General features: G+C 37.4%; 1 protein-coding gene across 1 annotated transcript in view; it reads left to right on the forward strand.

Annotated features, from left to right (window-relative positions):
- The window catches only part of NWD2 (NACHT and WD repeat domain containing 2), a 51267-nt gene that overhangs the window by 8890 nt on the left and 19570 nt on the right, over nucleotides 1-22807 (forward strand). Inside the window, exons 2-3 of the mRNA XM_030947530.1 lie at nucleotides 12026-12114; nucleotides 17068-17184. Of these exons, the coding sequence (XP_030803390.1) occupies nucleotides 12026-12114; nucleotides 17068-17184 (206 nt within the window). The remainder of the gene's footprint in view (nucleotides 1-12025; nucleotides 12115-17067; nucleotides 17185-22807) is intronic.

Genomic DNA, 22807 nt, shown 5'->3' on the forward strand with positions numbered 1-22807 from the left:
TTATCTGTGAAGGCCTGGGTACCCAAATGTCCTTATTCCCACAGAGTTATTACAATGGAACCATAACAAGAAATAAATAAGGAAATTACAGCATTCAACAATCCAAGGAGCATAAGGTATGCAGTCTGATCCAGAGGAGTGTTATGCAGGACTCTAATCTAAGGGTTACCTTATTATCAAGAATTTTCCACACCTAATTATGCCAACATGACACATCTAGAGGATCTTGCTTTGCTGTCATAATTAAACATAAATCTTGTATGACCACTTTATAAGTGATTTTTTGAAATTCAGGAGTTAATATTTTTATTTTTCCATGCCTACTTCTGTGTAATAAAGGCCCCACAAATTCTAGAAAATTAGATCAAAAGAAAAGTATTTGCTTCCTTGATAATAGTCCTGGTGGCTAGATTCACAGCCCGTACTGTTCTGACAAGACAATGTAGTAAGTTCTGAAGAAAATTTGTATTTTTCACTCTATAATATTTCTGATAGCTCAGATATCAGTGAGCAGTAAGTGTTGATCTTTTTAGGAGTGGTTGGTAGAAAATACTAGGAAAATTATAGGATCCTATTATTATTTGATAATGGTCTTGTTTTATCTCTATATGTACTGTATTACATTTGAAAGTGGTGAAGAATTATGCAGTGCTCTTGAAACAAGTTATTGAAGCATTTCTGTTTGTGTGATCCCTAATTTGGTACATCAAAACACTAGCAAAATTTGGATCATGATTTACTTTGAAATGCAGGTAATTTCTGACGTGGGAAACTGAGAGAACTGAGCCATCTGTGGTAAGCAAAGTTAGTGCCATTGAGTTCATGCCACCTAGAGCAGGTATGTGTGGCTGGAACAGAGGTCCCAGGGACCTCAGACAGATATTTCATTAGTCATTTTTTGTTGTGCAAATCACAGACTACATGGGTTGCAAGGGACCTCTTGAGGCTTTCAGATCTGTCCTCCCATCTGAGGCAGGAGCAAACATACCTGTGCCATTCTGGGCAGATTATCTCACTCTTCATGAGCTGTCTCCAAACTGCCTCCAGTTAAGAAAATCCACAGGAAAACAGACTTTACAGCATACTGCAGTGGTGTGTCTTCAGTAGCACTGTGGTCATGCTTACAAGCAACATACAGACACAAAATAATCTCATTAGTCAGTACAATTACCAAAAGTAAAAAAGTTATTGAACATTTCCTTGTTTAGAATGCGTTTCAATAACTTTCAGTAACTGGTGTGTGTAATTATTCACAAATTTCTCAGATCCAATTTCTCCCTCCTCGTCCTTTTACCATGTCAGGAACTCAATCTGAGCATCTGTACAAAAGATAGATAATACCAATCAATAAACTCCTATAAGGATAACTTTATCATGGATGTATGTCCTGGTCTGCTTGCTTCAGGTAAAGCTTTTCTGCAAATGAAGCATTTATGAAGTGTCTATAATTTAGGGCTCATGTTACAGCTTTTGCTTTGGTGGTTTGTTTATGAATGAGAGACTCATTGACAGGATTTCTCTTATTTACATGGTGATTTGTTGGTCTGATTTGTTTAATGTCAGTTAATGTGTTAAGAATACTTTTCAAAAGAGAACAGAAGACATGTAGAAAATACAGTTCATCATTTATTCATCTTTTTTTTTTAGAAAACGGAGATTAAAATGCAAATAATCTCTTTACACTCTACCTGTTTTAATTAAAAATGTTCTATTTTACACTTTCTATAATCAGCCATGTATAATATTACATAATTTTATTAAGCAATTCCACTGCTGGTATATTGTTCCAATGTTAATGCCACAGTCAGCTCCTCACAGTCATTATGTAAATTCAAAATAGTTTCAAACAAAATCTCCAGTTATAAATTCAGTTACCTTTAACTGTGTGTAGGTGTGGCAGATAAAAGATTAATTTTTTCTCTATTCTGTGGCCAAGGGACAAATACCTTTGCAGGCACTGAGAAAGACTGATACTGTCTGGCAGTGCAAGAAATGGAAATAAAGTCAAGTCCAGCCTTTCAGCCAGGGTCTACACTGCCACTGAGACCTCAGCAGCACAGAAGGTCTTTATCCTCCTTTAAAGGTAATTATAACTCCTAGAGTATTTTAATCAGGAAAACAAGAGTAAAGAGTTGGGGAGGATGGTTAAAGTAATTTGAAAGTGCTAATCTGGGAAACATTCTGTAGTTCAGTCACCGATTAATGAAATTGATATGCCATTTGAAAGTTTTCTTTAAATATTATTTTCTGTATCATACTTGCGCATGGTATTTGTGAGAAATCAGACTTACTTGTTTCAACTACATCTGCTTCTCAAAGTGACTAGAACATGTGCTGTCCTTTTTCAATTACTAACTCCTCAAGATTGTTAAACTGCAAATTTACTGTTACATGTAATGTTACATTTTTACATGTAATCATCAAAATGTGGTTAGCAAGCAGAAGAAATTAATAAAACCTAGAACAAGAAAGCCATAGTTAGGAAAATCAAGACATGAGCAGAATAACTGATAAAAACAGGTACATTTTAGAATATATTTAAAATAGCCTTTTTGACTGGATTATATAATCTTCACTAAAAATAATGCTTAGATGAATCATTAGAATTGGAAGGGTAAGGAGAACAAGGTCTGATAAATCACTCTTCCTTTACATGTCAGTCACTGTTTGCCTCTCAGACATTACATAATCCATCAAAACGAGCCGGCTTTGTAAATTATTTGGCCATGTTCAATGAGTCTCTGTGCAGGGCCCTACTTGGAATTCTCAATTTAAGAACTGTTGTACCACAGGGCCTGTTAAGTGGGTGTTAATACCTAGGTTGAAATTGTCTGCCACTAAGTGAAGTGGTCATTAAAAATCAGTTGAGATCCTCTTCTTCAGGCGAGTCGTAGTAGAGTATCTGGCATCCCTCCCTCATGTAGTCCCACTGTCCTGGGCTTAATGCCCTCTTGCAGCTGCTCTCCTTTGCTGGGGTTGTCATTTCATTTATTCATCTTTGATAGCAGTTTCTACAACAGCCATGAGCTGTTCTGACTGTTCAATGATGTTATTTAACCCTCTCCATTTAGCATCAAGAAAAAAAAACTGTTGCAAAGAAAACTCCTACTGTATTGATGCAAACTTACTGCACTGATAGCAAGCAGCAGCTCTTACTCTTATGTGGGTGCTTTTGCACACCCAAAAGTGTCAGGTTCGAGGCTTTTTCATCTTCTGGCATAAAAGCCTTCACATCATTCACTTGAAGCCCACACATTTCTCAGTCGTGCTTTTCCAGTTGGCCCAACAGACCTCGCCAGTTTTGTAGTCACTCAAATTGTGGCTGTATTGCACCAATTTAAGGAAGAATGCAAGCTGGATTGGAACTCCATGACTAGTACACTTAAAGCAGAAAATTTAGATAAAGGAAGGGCAACTTTACTCAGGAGCCAGCTGTGCTTGCAGAGCTCTTCCATTGTTTTGCAGTACGGCCAGATGAAAAGTCAAATAGGAGCTTTTATTGAATTTCTTCAGAATGAGGTGTATATAATGGTGCTGTACCAGGCTGTACTGTGAAAAAAGTGTGTGCTTTTATGAGACTGGCTTTCTTGTGTTTTTTGAGGGCTCTGATGTGCTTTATGCTTTCTCAAAGCCTACAACATGCTACTTCATTCTCTTCCAGCACTTGAACCTGCAGTTAGCATGAAGAATGTCTGTGACATCCTTTTGCTTTATTGATTGCCACAGCCTCATTACCTTAAATGCCATAGTAACGCACCCTGATGGTTTTCTCTTTGGTCTGTGAGGTGAGAAAAAAAGTAGCAAAGTTATTGCAGTGCACATAACTTAATTGTCAAAAACATTTTCCAGTGTTGTAAGCCTTTTTTCTGCTTTCTGGGAAATCCCATAATTTTTTGAAGTGTGAGTTGACACCTCTCAATGAATCAACAGGATTTTTCCTCATAACTTTTGTACTGCACTGGTCTTAATTTCTGTCATCTGTTACTCATTTTTCCACAACTCATTCAGAATTCCTCCTTTAGATTTTACAAGAGTTTTTTCTTTCGCATTAATTTTGATCATAGTAGCAAATTCTTGTCCTAATAGGCCTTGTTGTTTTCCAGTGCTTATTTTTCATAACCTTTGGTGTTCTGCAGAGATAATTTTCAGTCTTAATTTTGGTGTTTCTAAATGTGCTGCGTCTTCAGTTTCTCCTGTCACATCATTTAATTGTACCACAATCATGGTTTGCAAATTGTCATGTTTTCAGGAGCTTTTCCTGACTGGCTTTATTAAATGAAATAATTAGACTTTTTTGAATTCTTCCACTTGTGCATTTTGCCGAGTGCACAGAGCTCTCCCCGTGCAGAGATGCTGCCTGCAGCCTGGGTGGCGCTGAAGCTCCTGCGGTTTGTGGCATTCCCATGTGTGCCACAAAGCGCCAGGACACCTCTGCACCCAGCGGCACTCTAGGGGGAATGTGCAGGTTTGCACATCTGCACCTCTGCAGGCTTGGGGAGGGATTCCAGGTCAACCTAACTATTCTTGTTTTATTTAGGAGCATCTATCTATAAGGGTGCTGTGTTCCCAAGGGCTAATGTGAGGTTAGTTAATTAGGACACATTTTGTGGGATAAAATTCTGCTTCAGAGTTTTCATCCATGTCATCACCATTAGAGTGACACAGGAATATGTACTGTTTATTTACAGGTTGGTTGATTGATTTATTTATGGATTTAGAGATTTCATGCAGACTGTGGAAGTCAGTAAGGTATCAAAAGATTCAGTCTTTCAATACATGCCAAATGTAGAACTTCATTTAAAATCTGCTGAGATTAGCAGATCTTTCCACTAACTTCACCAACTTTTGCATCCAATTCCAGATTTGTTTCATGTATGCATGCTGCACATAAAATAGAACTGTCAAAAACCAACATTTGTTTCAAATTGGGAAGACAATCATGAGAATAATTAAAATTTGAATCTTGATATTTGGATATAGGAACCACTTTTTACCTTCTGTTCTATCAGTTTAATACTGATGTTTCCTCTAAAATTCTGTATTTTAACATGGGTCTGGACCCCTCTGATTTTACTATCCAACTTTTTTTTTTTAATTGTTTGGGTGTTATTGTTAAACCAATAGGTGGCACTGGTTAAGCATATTAGCAGTCAAGATGCAGGGTATTTTATAAAATGGCACTATGAAACCTGGCCATTATAACTTTAAAAACATAATTTAAAAAATACATGTTGCATGTGTTCACTTAATGTATATGTTTTTTATATTTGTCATCTTACTGAACTGACAACATGGAACATTTCAGAGAAAACCATGCCTCATTTTAAAACAGGTATTGTTTGATTTGGGACTAAAAAGAAGAGGTAATTTCTGCAACTAGAAGTTTTAGGCTTATAATTACACCCTACATTTTGAATCCTGCCTGGTTAGGTCTTTTGTTTTGAAAGTGTGTTTGTTTGAGTGTTCTGGTGTAGATCAAAAATTTGTAATCACATCCTGTCATTTCTTCCCGCTTGACAGACACATTTCAGAATTACTTACCATCTTAATGTTATTTTTCATTATTTCTTCTGACTTTCATGACAAGCAGGCATTCCTTTGGGCTGAAATGCTTAGTCCAGTCTTTTATTCATGTTTTTTAAGAACTGAGAAGATTGAGTCACACAGACTTTGTGCAGATCTCCTGAGAGAGCTCTGACCATCAGGTGGAGTGAGGACACGCACCTCTGTTACATCACAGTAATGTTGCAGTGGTTTGCTAATCAGGATTTATTTGGATGGTTAGTTATTTTGGGGGGTTAGTTGAGTTAATGAATGGTCTTCAGTCTGTCCATTTTCTTGTTTGCCTTCCAGAAAGCCAGTACAGACCTCAAGGTTGGCATTGTTTGGGGGAGAGACACTGGGAGAATTGACTCAGACCAACCTATTCCCGTTCCTGGTCTACCTAATCTTGGGTAGCTTTGGATGACTATTCTAATGCTCTCTCAGAACAGAAACTCCAAGGGAAAAAATTACATCAGTGTCTATGTAGTTCATTTTCTAGGAAGGCAAGGGTAGTAGGGAGCTCAAGTCTTTTTTTCCCCTCTCTTACCTGCTACATGATTCAAACTCACTGCTTGCAAAATGCTCTGAGATGAAAGGCACTATAGAAATGAAAATTACTTCTTATTATGGTATTATTTTCAGAGACAAGTTTTCCATAATATTTAGGGACATGTTACCTCCTAGTATTTGAAGTTTTAGCAGCACAGTGCTGTTGTGCATTATCAGTGAAAAAGGCAGTTTAAGAGGAATAATTCAGTTGAACATTCATATGAGTCAAGAACATACTAGCATTAAGAGGCTTGGCAGCCACTTCTTACTTGGCGCTGCTGCTAAGTAGTTTTTAACCTTACGTAATTAAAGTGCAGAAATTCTCACTGCAGTTAACAGACAACAGTTATAAAATACCCACATTTTTTTAATATTGCAATGCATTAAAAAATCCTACAGTAGGAATCTGTTCTACCCTTCTATCTAATCTAAGCATTTAGAAAACTTAGAAAAGCAAATAGCTGAGTATCTTAGTGGACATGCAATCAGGACTAGATCAGAAGTTCACTGCTCATCCAGGGCTTCCACAGTTGCACAGAAGACTCCAACATTATGTGGTGATAAATGTAATGATGTGAATTGGGCAGGAGACTTTGGCAGCAGAGCAGTGGCCTGCAAGACATGAGGTGAAAACCTCCAGCAAGTGTCTGCCCTGACCCATGGCAAAGCATGAGATCACCAAGAATGGAGGAGGTGATACAGAAATTGTTTCTTCTGCATGTACTGGGAGGAGCTGCTCTTTCTTGGGTGACTGCCTGGAGATGACACCTGTAGACAGCTCTGTGACCCCATATGACATTCATTTCTGTGGTGCCTTGAAACAGCTGCAAGAGCAGCTTTTTTCTTTTTTTTTTTTCTTTTTTTTTCTGCCTGGGTTCTTCCAGGTTCAGCTGCCTGCCTCAACTTGTTATGTCAGTCAGCAGTTTCCCTGCTGGCTTTCTCAAGCTGGGTGTTGCAATATTCCTCTGTCAGTCAGAGTGGCAGGGCAAACACCCTCCCTGCTTAGGATTTTCCTCTGCTTGAGGGCCTTAGCTTGCACCATGCATGGGTACTCACAGGTAGCTTTTCCATGAGCAGATTGCATGTTCAGCTTGAACATGCTGCTCCTTTGAGCGTGGTGAGTGGGGCTCACTGGTCCCACATTGGCGCCTCGTTTGCAGCACATGATAGGAGAATAGGGCTGAGCAATCTCCTTGTTCTGCTGCATCAAGCCTTGACTGGGTACAGTCCATGTGTGACTGCAACCCACATACATGAAAACAGCCATTCACATCACTGTGGCTGAACTCAGACCAGTACAGCACCAGCAAGAAGATAAACTATTTGGTCTTAGGACAGAATAGCTGGTGCTTGAAAATAGGCAATTTCCATCAGGCCCATGTTAACTCTTTCTCTTCACTAGCATATACATTTTGAAATTTCTTCAACAGGGCTCTGTTCCATGACTTATTTTATCCCAGAGATGAATGTTTGGCAACTGTTTATAAATACACATCATCTGTTTACTAATACAAGAATGAAAAATGTACTTGCTCTATTAAAATAAGTGACTTTAATAGCAGAACAGCTTGTGTTTGAAGGTCAGACTTTGGCATGGGAATAGTTCACGCTGAGAAGCAGCACCTTGGCATACTCTAATGAAAACTGGCAGTGATTTGACTGAGCCACAAGCCTTCAGAAATCACACTGCAGACAAACAGTTGTGTTTATTGGACATGATGGATGTAGATGTATATGTGACTAATTCAGTTCAGTCCTCAGGATTACCCCTGGGAGCAGGAGGAGAAGGAGAGTGGGCTGACATTCTCTGTCAGTTCCAGGTGTAGGGGTGGGCAGGACAGTGTGGGTATGGCTTGGGAGGGAGCCATTTGCAAGAGATGGCTCTTGTATGGAAGATGTGCACTCAGCAAGCCACTGGCTTGTCGGTTTGGGTTTGTTTAAATACTGGAGACAAGTTTAGGGTTGGGGGGTGGGGGGTTAAGTTTTCTCTTATGTTTTTTCAGATGTAGTTTCATTCCCAAACTTTATTGTGAACTATTATTTGTATATCTGAGTATCAGAATTAACATTAAGAGGTGTAGTAAGCTCATCTCACAACTAATGTCTCATTTTCACTGCTAGAAGAATGTAATTTAGTTAATCTGTTCATCTGCAGCAGCAGCCTGGAAGGTAGAATTTGCCTGTGTGACGTTGTTAGGAGCTGCCAGCTTCACAGATTTGCCATCACTTTAAATCAAGTTTAGATTATATTTAATTAAACCAGCTTATCTGCCATCCATACTAATTACCAGAGTTCATCTTAACTATATACACTTCTGTTTCCTTAAAGTTTCAAAGCTGATTTCAAATACAGGAATTCTTAAAATTAATATAAGCACCAGGCTCAAATTCCAATTAGATAAGCACACTCCATTAGATATGAAAGTAGGAATAAAAATACAGAATGGGTATGCCAAGTGTCTTATCCAGACCACAGTTCTTGTTGAAGGAATGTTTTATCTCTTTCATTTCTAAGATACTACAAAGTAGCACTACTCCTGCAGTGTGTTGTTTCATTTTCTGAACAAGACTCTGCACGTTAAGCTGCAGGGAGCAGCACCATGTTCTAAAACTAGAGCCAGCGGGGTTCTGCAGTATAAATCCTATGTGCATAAACAAACAGTAGGAGAACATGGTTTTACCTGTTGTAAACTTCAGGCAAAATATTTCCTATTTATAATTTAAAATTCTGCTTTTTTCCAGAAAATCTTCTTTATTGTTGTTGTTGTTCCTGCAACTTCACCTATTTTATATCCCTAAGACCATTCTGTCCGCTGTCACATTTAAGTAACTGCAAACAATAACTGTGGATTGTTGCTTCCTTAATAACCAAGCTGTAGTCATGATTGATTTTCATTTAAAAATGCAAGAATCATTTTGGTTTATCTCAGTAACTGAGTAATAACTCAGTTTTCAACAGAGTTTATTCTACTTGATCATGAAGATATGATGCTCTGTGTTTTCATAAATTTGCATGCAAAAATTAACCTGTGTTAAGGCAAAAAAAAAAAATAGAATACAAATTCTATCATTGACTGATCTAAGGGTCTCAGTTACTGTGAAGGTAAAAAAATGAAGTATTTCAAGTAAAGCAAACTACACATTTAGCTTTTATCACAAGGTACAGCAACACCATTGCTTTGGAACCAAAATAATATTGCTGTATTGGCATTGTGTGACCCTCTGACTAATTAGCCTTGTTAGCTGTGTACTACATTCTGCAAGGAAAGGATGATTTAGACACTAAAGTATGAGAGAAAATTAATGACTGTGGATCCTAAGGAGGGAGCAACTCATCCATCCCTTTTATGTACTGACACAGGCAGCTCTAAGCTGAGAGTGCTGGTTTTTTCACTCTATTCCTAAATATTTGCAGGATGTGTCTGTATTCAGCCAGATCTGCAAGTGAAGTGAATCTCTTGATCATCACTATCTAATACACTGACTCACATCATAGGAGTGTCTTGGTGTGCATGGATTCCTTTTTGATAAAAAACAGGAAGATAACTCTAGGTTCTCACCAAATGCATTCCAAATGTTTGTGAGGGTTGAGCACAATGTAAAGTAAAATGCCCTGAAAACGATATGGCATCAACATTGGGTCCTTGGGACCAGCTGCTTTCCTCTACAGCTTTGCTCCCACTAGCCCAGACAGGAGCCAAAGTCTTCCCAGGCAGTGTACAAGCAGCCTGGATAACCAAACCAAACCTGCACATTCTCCTGAGGGTCGCTGCAGGTTACTGCAGGGGTACTCAGGTCAGGGCATAGGGCTAACCTCCCTCCTGAGTGCTGTCAGCAGAAACTTGGTCAGCCATGAACTTGCCTACTTGAGTCTTGAAGAGCTCCAAGGACAGAGGAGCTTCTCCTGGTGCCCAGCCTGAACTTCCAAGATGTGATATGTTATCCTTGTCTTTGTTGTACTCTCTGGCATAAAGAGCTTGGCTCCATCATCTTTGTAAATGCCTTGGAAGTAATCGTAGGCTGCATTGGCTCCTTCTTACACTCTCTGCTGGACTAATCATGCCCAGATCCCTCTATCTCTCTGTGTAGGCCATGTGCTTCTGGCCTGTCTCAGAAGTCTCTCCAGTTTCCTCCCCATCCTCCTGATTTGGAGTGCCCAGAGCTGGGCACAGCACTGCTGGTGAAGCCAGGGAGTGTCAGGGAGAGGAATGACTGCCCCAGAGAAACTGAGGCTACACTCATCCAAATGTAGCCCAGAGCAGGGTCTCTCATTAACAGTGTTCAGATTGGATATAAAAGACATCTACACTTCAGATTTAGAATCTCACTTTGCATGGCGTGTGGGCAGTCAAATGGAAAGCTTGTGATGTAGCAAGGACTTTAATGCTTCTTGGACCACTATTAGAACACATAAGCATAGCATATTTTAAAACATTAAAGCATAAATGCATTACGTTATTCCACTTTGAGGGGATGTTTTCTGAAAGCATCTCTGACTTTTTTCCACTCAAAAGTTTGTGAAGGAAGAACTGTGGTAATTCAGATAAACTGAGTTAAACCTGACTGTACTTTTGAACCTTTTGCAGACTTTTTTACCTTAGTGAAGATTTCAGGAGAAATAATTCTCTGGATGTTTCTGGATTGCTTTCTTTCATGAAAATAAGTGGTAATTATACCACAAATTTGTGTAATATTTCCAAGATACACTTAAACAGTGAGAAGGATATTCATTTGGTATAATAAATTAAATTACAGATTTCACACTCTCCTAGATTTTTTAGATGAAAAGAGTATAAGTCTGTGGCCATGATTCTATGAACAGACATTTCACTCAGGTATATCAGTTGTGGCTCTGATTGTGGCTCTAAAGCATTGCTAGATTTGCATATATGCCTCTCCTTTGCAACAATATGGGAAGCATCAAATCAGTTGTAATCTATTGTTTTGTTTCAGCACAGTTACACAAATAATGCATTACCTGCAGTAGATCTTCCTCATAATTCATAAGTTAACACTTCATTTTTCATCACATGGCGCTCAGAGTTAGTGGTTTACAACAGTTTTGTTCTATTTTTGGAAATAACTTAGCAACAGTGCTATCTCAACTCAGTTACAATGTAGCAAAATCCATCACATATCATAGTCTTGTGAAAGAGAATAAAATTTATTTTCTGTACAAAATTTCACTACTAACCAAATTTACTTCATATTTGACTGTATGTGCAAGTGGTAGGTTTTACATAAATGTGTTGAGATTTACTTGGACATACTGAACTTAATAATAATTTTGGTGTCATTGTCATATGGTACTTCATTATCAAAACATGTCATTTTGCGTGATAAGTATTACATGATATCAGAACTGGGTATTTGGTATTATAGGAGGAATCACCTGGGTAAAAGAAAAATAATGCTAATAATGATGAATTATCCTTTCAGGATACTATTAGATTAAAGATGGTGAAGAAAGTGATACATTTGTGACAGTGTTGTTAGTTCATGTTATTGATTTGTTTCTAAGTATTGAGATCTCTTTCATCTTTGGTATATCTCTTTTTTCCATGGTGTTTCTTATTTGTAAAATTCGGCTTTCTGGAAACTAAATAGAGGTCGAAACAATAAAGAAATTCTGACTGCTGAATTACAAAATTAATTCAGCTCCACTGAATTGTAGTATGCTGCCACATTAAAATGTGTATGAAGCATAATTTTGACACATACAAACACATTTATGTGATTTTACATCTATTTACACATGCTAATACTTCCCTGTGTTTGTTCAACATACAATTTGGGGATTAGATCCCAGCACTTGATTTTCATTAGCACTCTGTGTATGTTAAGGATTCATTTTTAAGTGAAAAATCTGTATCCCTGACTAAAAGAGGAGTTTGTATCAATATTGTTAATAGCATCTTTTTCCACAACACAGATACAATAGCAGAAAGGAGAGCCTTAAGAGAACATGTGTATCCTAAGCTGAGAGAATTCTGCAGAGAAAACTATGGCCTGGAATTTCAGGTAGGTTTCGTTGTGTTGAATCTTGTATTAATTTGTCTTGAAATTAACTCCCTTTAGAACAGATAACATTTTAAAATATCATTGGTAAAATAGAAATTTACAAAAACTTCTATTTCACATAATCACACGCAAAATTGTTGGGGTTGGAAGGGACCACTGGAGGTCATCTAGTCCATTCCCCTTGCTAAAACAGGTTCACCTGGAGCAAGTTGCATAGGATTGTATCCAAATAGGTTTTGAGTACCTCCAGAGAAGAGGACTCCACACCCTCTCTGGCCAGTCTGTTCCAGTGTGCTGTCACCCTCACAGTGAAGAAGTTCTTCCTCATGTTTAGGTGGAACTTGCTATGCACCAGTTTCTGCCCATTGCCTCTTGTCCTGTTGCTTGGCGCTACCAAGAAGAGCCTGGCTGCTTCCTCTTGACACCCACCTTTAGGTTATTTGTGTGCTTGGATAAAATCCCCTCTCATTTGTATCTTCTCCAGGCTAAACAGGCCTAGCTCTCTCAGTACTTTGATGTACTTATTTTACAGCAGATTTGAGTTAAATTCTGAACAGATGAAAAAGCATCACCTCTCTTTTAGGTATTCAGAGTATATAAGAAGAAATAATGTTAGATCTAAATTAGTGTGTTGTGTTTCTAGAAACCATATTTAAGTTCCACTGTAATGTGGAAAATAATTTACCAGGTGAATGCCTAAACTGATTACCAAAATGAATTGAATATGGTGCATTTTTATTGTGATTGCATACTATGGAACTTGCTTTCTTTAATGTCAGCTGTAGCATTCCCATGCTTCAATAAGTTTGTGTTTTCTCCTCTTTCTATGAGAGAAAGACTCATACACATCTTTGGCAAGAGCCAGTTGGTAATAAAAAGAGTTGTATTTGATTTAAAACAGGTGTGTTTGGCATTACTGTTAAAGTCACTGGTACTTTAAATCAGGTATGTCCTAATTCACAGTCCTTCATATGTCAGGAGGCCTGGAACCATTTCTCTGCTAAGATAAACAAATACAGCTTGTGATGTTGCAAAAATGTTGTTCAGTCTTCCAAAAATTCCAGCTCTGCATCCACAAGTTTTCCTTGCATACTTAGTGACCCCAAAAATTCATCTCTCCAGAGTGTAGCTTGGAAACAGCTAATGCCTTTTATGCAATATCCTGTTCCTCCCAGTGTATTATTCTTGATGCACATGCAGCTGGTTTTTAATCAAAATAACAAGTTCTTAAATTAGGATATTTGGTTTTAATTCCCTGAGTCACAGTGGAGTTGCTGAATCTGCATGATGGTAAATTCCAGTGATTTTTGATTATGGCTATAAAAGAATTTCATCTGAAGGTCCTAGCTCATCAGCTGATTGGGAAGTCCCAGCTGCAATGGTACATGAAAAGAATAGCAAAAGATATTTAAATAATATTTTTCTTGTATTACTACCGTGTGGCATTCATCAAAAATATCAGCCCCTTATTTCTGTTATCTTTGAGGAGACTTCTTGGTGAAGGAAATGTCTCTTCCAAGTAGATCACAATCTACTGAATTCTTTGTGAGGGGACACATGTCTTTCTTCAAACAGATTGTAATGTAGTCTCTAGGGGACAAACAATTAACTTTACTCTAGTTAATATTCATCGAAGCAAATTATTTTATTATATAGTTTCAACACCAGCATCTTTATGTGATATGAGGTCTGAAAGACAGCTCTACTGACACAGTTCAGAAAACTGCTAGAAAGCTATCACATTTTTGGGGAAGCAGAGTAGGAAGATGTACAAAAATAACCAAGGAAAAGTAGCAAAGCCTTTTGAAAGGGACTCTGATGTAGACTTTAGTAAGACCTTTATTTTTTCTTATTCTGATACACTAAATTTCTTAGGTTAGCATGCAAAATCGAGACTACAGTTTTACATGCAGTGTTAAAATATTAGGTAATTTTCAGATACAGGGGTAAATTTATATTTCTTTGTACAGAGCAGAGCACATAACTTTTCATCCTGGTATGTAATCTTCTACTGACCAAACAAGAGCTACCTCACATGTGACTACCACAAATGCACTATTCAGGACACCCTCTACCTAATAAATCATGACCCAAATGAAAAGCATTTGAGTTCATGCATTACTGCAAGATTCACTGAGTCACCTGGCTGCACTCAAAACTGTTCCAGTTTTTGCAAAGCGTGAGATCTGTGAGGTGTCATCGATCTGGTGGGAGCTCTTACTGGACATAATCACCATATGAGTGGAAGCAGAACTGACTATCTTCAAACATACTATGAATTTGTTGGCTTGATGGCCTTTTTTTTCATTGTAACAGAAAATATTTCAGAAAAAGACACACTTATTGGCTAAGAAGGCAAATAAGCTGAGAGAAAAATACTTCCAGAACTCATGGTGGTTTTGACCTGAAGTACAGTATTTTTACAGGAGAGTATGGAGAGGTTAAAGAAAGGAGTTGTAATTGAAAATTTTGGGAGGCTAACCAAGCATAGTTAATTAGCAACATACACTTTTCTTCTTCAAAACAATGAACTGTTTCAAATAATTTTCAACAGCATATATATGGTAGAAGGAAAGTAGAACTCTGCATGAATGGAAATTGTAGTTCTTTTTTAAGCTCTTGGAAGTGATAAAAATAAAATAATTTTATCTCCTAAGCAAAAACTGTGAAACTGTAGGATTGGTAGGACAAAAGCTAAAGTAAGCAAAAGGAAACACTGAATAATGAATGAAGAGTCTCTTGTTAGGTGACTAGTATAGAATTGAACAAGAGCAGTGTCAGTCCACTATGAGTAAGGAACTCTTGCAGAGGGCACTAGTTGTCGTATGACCTTGGCAGCCTTGCTGAAAGTTCGATTGTTTGTCACACAGTTTTCCAAATATGAGTAAAAACATGCTTCAGAATCAGATAAAATTGTCTCCTTGTTCCATTTCTTTAATTTTGTAAATCCTATTTATTTTAGTTAGCATAATGATCAACTGATGAGACCTTTTCTTTGAAATTTTTGGTGTCTTCAGGGGTTTGTTTAGTAAAATATTTACTCTTGCAGGACCAAATTGTATCACGTTAAGATACTATGCACCAAAACTGTTACCCCATAAAATAACAAACAGCCACTGAGCCCCTGCAATTGTCTGGTACTTCAGGGAGCTTCTTCTTCACATTTTCAGAATTAATGTGATTTCTGAACAGTTAATTAAAATAGAAATTGCTTTCACATTTCAGAAGAACCTCAGCAGCACAATAAATTAATTCAACAAGTAATTAAAACATTTTTTACTGTATGCTAAGATTGGTATCTGAAGGATTTTATAATGAGAATATTTAAGTTTTATCATACATCATGCAAGTAGTCACAGATTAATACAATGTGAAGTTCGATAATAAAGTTGTATTAGTAAATAACAGAAAGTAGAGAGGAAGAAGGAAACACTTTTTTTTCCTAATGAGACTAAAAAGAAAGGACAGAAAAGAAATCTCTGCAAGTGAGGAAAATAGGAAGGTTATTTAAAATACAGTTTTGTAGAGCAGAAAATGCAAATTCCTGCAAAATTTTTCAACAGAGTTCTGTAAAAAGTAAAGTTATTGAGTGTATTTTCTTGGCAGTGTAAGCTACACTCAATACCTTTATTTACACTCAATGCATTCCATACCTGGATTTTTTCACTCATCGTGAGTCACACAGGACACTACCTGTCATGTTTAGTAACAATGTGCCTGCTGCAGCCAACACTGATATGAGTCACAAACTTTTAAGGCAGAAATATTCAATCAAACTGTTGATAGTGCAATTATACATTGGCATAAATAGCTCTAGGATTTGGTCTTAAATCTTGGTATTGGTAGGAGAAATTTCCCAAGAAGTTTAACCAGATGAAAGACTGCTGAAATTTAGTTTTACATCTACTTATTATTAGTTCTTATATTAAATCTTCAGGCTAATTTTATAATCTGTTTGGACAACAGCTAATTTTATGATTCTGTTTCTTGCAGACTGCTTCCACAAAACAAACAATATTAAAATAAACTGTAATTTTGTACTATATTCATATATTAACACAATTTTGATTGGTTTTTTTAAATTATCCATTTAGACATTTTTTGTTGTTGTTAAACTTGCATACAAGATGTTAAGAATCAGTAGTAATGAGAGAGTAGTAGCCTGTACCATGAATTTTGTTCCAAAAGTAAATCATACATATGATCACTATCTTTTTAAATTTGATTTCCCAATGTAAGAATTCAGCCTTTTAGTTAAAATGAAATCACAGATCATCACTTAATTTGTTCAAATAAGTATAACATGAATAGTTTCTTCCAGGAGCTTGTTTGCAACTAATTAGGGTCATAAAACTGAGTCTGTAGCTAAATATGAAAGGCTGGACAGCAAGCTCTCTGCCACTGCATATCTCTACAATCTCTGCTTCCAAAGTACGAGGATCAGCTAACAAAGGAAGTATGATAATGTAAAACCATTGTTAATCTTTCTTTTGAGCCATGTGCCCAGGATGAGTTTGTATCCTGTGGATACAAGTGACGCTGGGTGTCAAGTCATGGTCTTGACTGTGATTCACAGTGAGATTCCCATTAATTTTCATGGAGCCAGGGGTTTTTTTTCAATTTTTTCTCATTATTCTTATCTACCCATTATATGCAATCTAGTAGCAAATAAAAGACTGCATCAAATCAAGATCTTGTCATGCTAATCTCCATATGACTGTGAGATGAGAGACTGTCCCAGGAGGGACTATCTGGGACGGAAAGTAAGAGGCTGGAATTCTCATTTTTATGAGGAAACCCTGCCAGTCTGTGTAAGGACTGGATGTAGAACTCATTGCACTTTACCACACTGAAAAGCAAAGCTTAGTGCACAGGATGTTGGCAAAGCTCATTTTCAATTCGATTGGTAGAAAGAGCATATGATAAGTAACTCTGTTGCATACTGTTTTCCAGGTCATAGACTTATACTGGGGAGTTGAAGCAGATGAATGGGACAGTCCTGAGCTGCAGAAGACTCGCATGAAGCTGCTTGAAGATTGCTTGAAAAGTTCTGCAGGTCCATGTTTTGTTGTGGGTATAAAAATAATGTTTTACTTTACAAGAAAAATATAACGTTATCTGTCCCAACATGCATGATTCAGTAACAAATGCATGGTTTTCTTCTTTCTGAAATACTTTATGCTCATCGCTGTGCATTTGCTGTGCAAATATTTCCCTATGCAGCTCTGTAGATTAACAGTGATTACTCAGTATTAGTGGAGAGAAATGAAGGATCTTTAATGATCAGTCCTCATAGCAAAATGGGTATGACTGTACTTCTGTCACAACAGAATTATTGACAACTTGTTTGAGGAGCCCACAGTTAATTAATTCTTGGTACTTCTCACACATGCATTATCAGCTGGCCTAGAAAGACTTACAAAAAAGCAGCAGCAGCAAAGAACTATCTGCCCTGATCAGCATTTGCTGTTTCATGTCACAAACCCAGGACAATTTAGTATGGCAGGTATTAGAGACTGGAAAGACTGGAGGTCAGTGACAACCTGAGGAGGCTCTGAGTCTGTGATATCACAGAATCACTGGGTTGGAAGGGACATTCAAGATCATTGAGTCCAACCCATGTCCTAACACCTCAACTAAACCATGGCACCAAGTGCCACATCCAGTCTTTGTTCAAACACATTCAGGGATGGTGACTCCACCACCTCCCCAGGCAGACCATTCCAGTACTTTATCACTCTTTCTGTAAAAATCTTTTTCCTAACATCCAACCTATATTTCCCTTGGTGCAGACCAGGACACAGAACGTGACTGTGTCCCCTGGATCTGTCAGTTGTTGCCTGGAGAAAGAGACCAACCCTCACCTGACTACAACCACCTTTCAGGAAGTTGTAGAGAGTGATAAGGTCCCCTCTGATATACTGATATGCAACTGATTGTTCTCTCCGTGGTCACTTGCTAGACTTCAATGCAAAACAGTCCTAACACCATGCTTTCACCATCCCAAATTTTCTTTTCTATACTATATTTGCCAAGAAAATACTTTACAAAAGGTACAAAGGTTTTCTCATTTGTGTCTAAACATAGCTAAGTCAACTCTAAATCTCAATCTTGTCATAATAAGGCAGAGAAAAAACTGCAAGTCCTTGATTATTTTTTTAAGTGAAGAATGTTAAAGATTTTGTGAACTGTATCCAGTGGGATGGAAAGGATACAAATTGTGTCACAGCAGGAGACATGCCTGCTGTGAAGGCTGGAGATCACGTCTCTCCATGCCAAAGATCAGACAAGGAACAACCTGTGGCACGTGTCATTCTGTACTTCTATCACACCCTTACAACCATCTCTCTGGCTCTTACACATTCACCTGATTGCCTCGCTTTCTTATTTAGCTTCAGAGCCCTGGAGAACAAAGGCTTCATCAGAAGAACCCAGCATCTGGAGTACAGAGTCTGGGCTGGGTTGGATGCTGTCATGACACTATTTTTCACAAGCACACACTGGCCCAGATCTCTAGAGAGTTGGGTAGCTTTCATCTTGTGTGACTATATTTAGCTTTCTGGGTTTATTTTTCTACTTTCTATCTTCCCTTTGATGAAAAAACTGGAGTTGGAACAGAAGGGCATGGAGGTTTTCATGTAGCAACACCCAGTGTCCTTAGACATGATTTGTAAAATCTCTGATAGTGAAGGAAACCTTGTCACATACTATTGCTGCATATTTTAGCAGCTCAGAGTCTTGAAGCTTTTAAAAACTGCCTGCCTGATATTGTTACTAAAGAAATCAAGCTGAATCAGAATTTTTAAACAGAATGAAACAGTTAGCAAAGAGGTTGCAGTGAGCCAATGACTTCAATGTTTATTTCAGGTTTTCCAAGTATGGGCCAAAGTAGTAGCACTCCCAGTGACTAGACTGGCAAAACCACAGAAATCCGTTTAGGCACATTTCTTTTTCTCTCTGTTGTGCCATAGTGAGATGAGGTTTATTTCATTTACAACAAAAATTGGAGATGATTCTATTGCAGCAAGCATAATTATTTTTAATTTATAGTAACATAATGAAAAATTGACTTTGGCACTGCTGGCTTTGGGCAACTTGCCATTTCTTGAGAAAGTTCTATAAAATATGCCACTTCTTTTCAGCTGGTGGGGTTTTTTTGTTGGTTTGGTTTGGTTTTTTTTTTAGTTATCAATTACCACTTTTTAAATTGAGACACAGATCTGGGATTAAATGGAACTATTCAGAATTAGCTACTTCATATATGCTGATTTTAGAAAGTGATTTTTTATGGCACTTTTTGCCTGCATTGTAATATCATATGGGGCAAAAATGAAATTCAGTCCTTAAATTAGTGCACTGAGTAAGTTGGAAGTCCCAAGCTTTTCTCCAAATATGAAACAATATAATCAAAATTAATACATACTCATAAGCACAAGGAGGAGACAGTTCTGAAAAAAATGCAGAACTAATTTCCTGTGAACACTGACTTTGGGAATGTAGAGTTCTTCTCTTAACTGCTGCCTGACCTCTACTAATACTTGATTCAGTTAAGGGAGAAGGAAGTTGTTTGGATTTTGGTTAAGCTAGGGTTATTTGTTAGGTTGTGCTTTTTGTGTGGGTTTTTTTCTGCTGTATAAAATCAGTGCCTATTATATTACCATTTAAATGATTTATATACTCATAGCTTTTACTCTAGGTAAATACATACTGTGCTATTTTTGCTCTACAGAAAAATTTATGAAGACTCATTTATGAGGGGAAAATACTTTTCATACAAATTTTATGCAGATATCTTGTCTTTGGAATCTACATGGGAAGATTGATATCCAGTATATTTATTAAATTGTGAACTGCTTAAACTCTACATTGCACAACAATACCAAAGAAAAATCGGATTTAGTGCATCACTGGAACCTTTACATTTACATACATCCTGCAAATTATAACACATAGGTGCTTTTCCATCTGCCTGAACTGCTGTCCTTGCATGACTGTGTCCTGAAAGATTGTAAAATGAAAAAGAGAAATGGAAATTAAAGGTCAGTCTGTTACCTGTAAAGGTTTGCTCAATTAATACTGTACTGTGCAAACCTTAAAGGGATTGTACAAACTTTAAAGGTTATCTCCACCTATCATTTAAAACATCTGGGCCCAAAGAATATTAAAAACATTCTCAAGGTACTCTGAACAGCAACTGAAATTTACATTAGCCCTCTCAAATTGCCAGCAGCTTGTTCTTAATCTGAACCTGTTAATGGCATCCATAACCAGTTCTCTTCCTTGTTTGCTGATGGAGGACAGGTGACCACTCTGAGATAAAGAATCACCAAACATTTTGAATTGGGTCTCACCACAGCCTCAAGAGTTGCCACATCTAAACAAATGTAACCTGAGCTGTTGCATCGGGCCTTGTGATTTCACTGGTCTGCTGAGGTACCCACAGAGTATTTCTGCAGCTCCTCTTCCCACAGACCTATTGGGGATATATAAAAGCTCTTTTCTGCACTTTCAGTCTTAGGCAAGGGCCAGAGGAAGCGACTGACAGGCCTGAATTCAGGAGCAAGACAGGAATCCGTTCCTGAACAGTTCTAGGGAAGCATAAGACTCTTTCAACTTCCATAGACCTAAAGAATCTAGCATTATAAATTTGGAATTCCATGCCAGTGGGATTTTAAAAGAATATTGGCAATTTACAATATTTGGTGTGTCCTTAAATCACACTGAAATTGAAGTATGGTAAATTATGGAGTGGCATGTTTCAAGTGTTTCTGTCTTTGTGTTCTTCAGTATAATGCATGCTTTAATTGTTCCATGAAATATATTGCTGCTGTCTCTCAGTACAAATGGTTGATAATTAATTTTGAGTGCATTCCTGATCAGAGAGAATTCCAAATTATATTATTACTGCTCTGCTGGATCTCATCAACTCCAATTTCAGTTCTGGTGTTACTTTAAGGTTTATTCCTAATGTAAAAACTAAATACACACAAGGTCTGGAATGCCTAAGTTGTATTTCACTTTTGCTTTCCTGGGAAATTTCCCCACACACTTTAAGTTAGGGAGGCAAAAGTCAGTCAAATGTATCTATACTAAAAGTCCAGTTCAGGGGGTTTGCTAAGGACCCAGTACTTTTGGGGAATTCAGCAGAAGTTATCTGTGCTTGGGCATTTCAGTATTTCATTTTCCCCAAGGACACAGCTCTATTTATTTTTATATATTTGTTTTTAAGTGCATGAAGATAAATACATGGAACAAGACATAGCAGAACAGTCCACCTCTTCCAGTAAAGTTAATTCCAAGAAATAAATATCAAATTATTACTTTTCTTCTCACACTGCATCTGATTTAAAAGCCATACAAGTAAGAAACTCCCTCTGATATAAGTGGGTTTGGGGTCATATCAGGAATGGCTCCATAGGACTTCTTGGCATTGATCTGGAGTAAAGTACATGTCTGCAGATATTAATCCTGTTTTAGATGGACTTTGCCAACAGGAAGGATTCTTCTGTAAATAATCAAAGTAGAGCTTTGTGTATTTTGAAACTCTTCAGAACGAAGTGATCGATTTTAAAGACAAAATACACAACTTTCCCCCCAGCAAACTTTGCTCTTCTTTCACAGCCTCCAGACTAAAAGGCAAAGGATGTATATTCCTTTCCCTATAGTTTGGCTCTGAACAACACATATACACAGAAAGTGAAATCAAGCATGAGCTGATATTACATGATTAAGCTATTGTAAGTGAATTCCTTCATCTGCTTTAGGGATGGGAATGTATTTTCCTGTGAATCATCTCTGATTCTCTAAATCTTCAATACTTAACTGTTTTTTACACTTGGCCCATTGGAAACAAGTACAAGATTGATCAGACAGCTTTTCCATGTAGCACAGAAACTGCATGGGTTTTTATGTAGTCTAAAAATAACTTGCATTTTCAGTCAGAAGACTGCACATATTTTCTGCTAAGCCACTGTACTTCTTTTTCTTGACATAAATACAATTTCTGGTGCTGCGTTCCAGAAAGGTTAAGTATTATATTGAATATGAATGACCATATTAGCCAGAATACGATTAGCATGAAGTCATATTTCCATCATTCTATGTAATGTGTAGAGGAAGAAATAGGCTACATGAGATTTATGCCATTTATTTTCTTATGACCCTCAAGAACTTTACCAAACCATCTTCTGAGGTAGTACTGTAATCAGTTAAATGTAATGGTCTGCCCTGCAAATGAATCTGTAGGTCAAAAATCCAGCATCAGCTATTCTGCAGAAATGAGAGAGATGGAGGGGATTCTAAACCTTGCAATGCTATTTCTGTGTAAAGAAACAGCATACTTTACAATATTTAGCAGGCAGCTGGTAAGTTCAAAGAGAGATATTAATAGTGCTGCTAGCACCTAGCATATATTAAATTAAATCTGAGGTCTTTTAAGCCTGGTACTAAGTATAAATGTCAATATTTCACTTACTTTTTTCTTTATAGATCTCTTTTGTCTAAAGAAGTCTGATCCACTGCATAGTAACATACATTTTATCAACTAACGCATGTTACTCACAGAGTAACTTTTTATTTCATTCCACCTTGAAAAAAATGAAGCACAGAATATTTGCTTGGAAAACTAGGGAGAGTGCAGTTATTGTGAGTAAATTACATGTTCTTTTCTTGTTAGTTCTTTTGCATAGTGCAG

This window comes from Camarhynchus parvulus, chromosome 4 (assembly GCF_901933205.1).
Source record: "Camarhynchus parvulus chromosome 4, STF_HiC, whole genome shotgun sequence".
Lineage (NCBI taxonomy): Eukaryota > Metazoa > Chordata > Aves > Passeriformes > Thraupidae > Camarhynchus > Camarhynchus parvulus.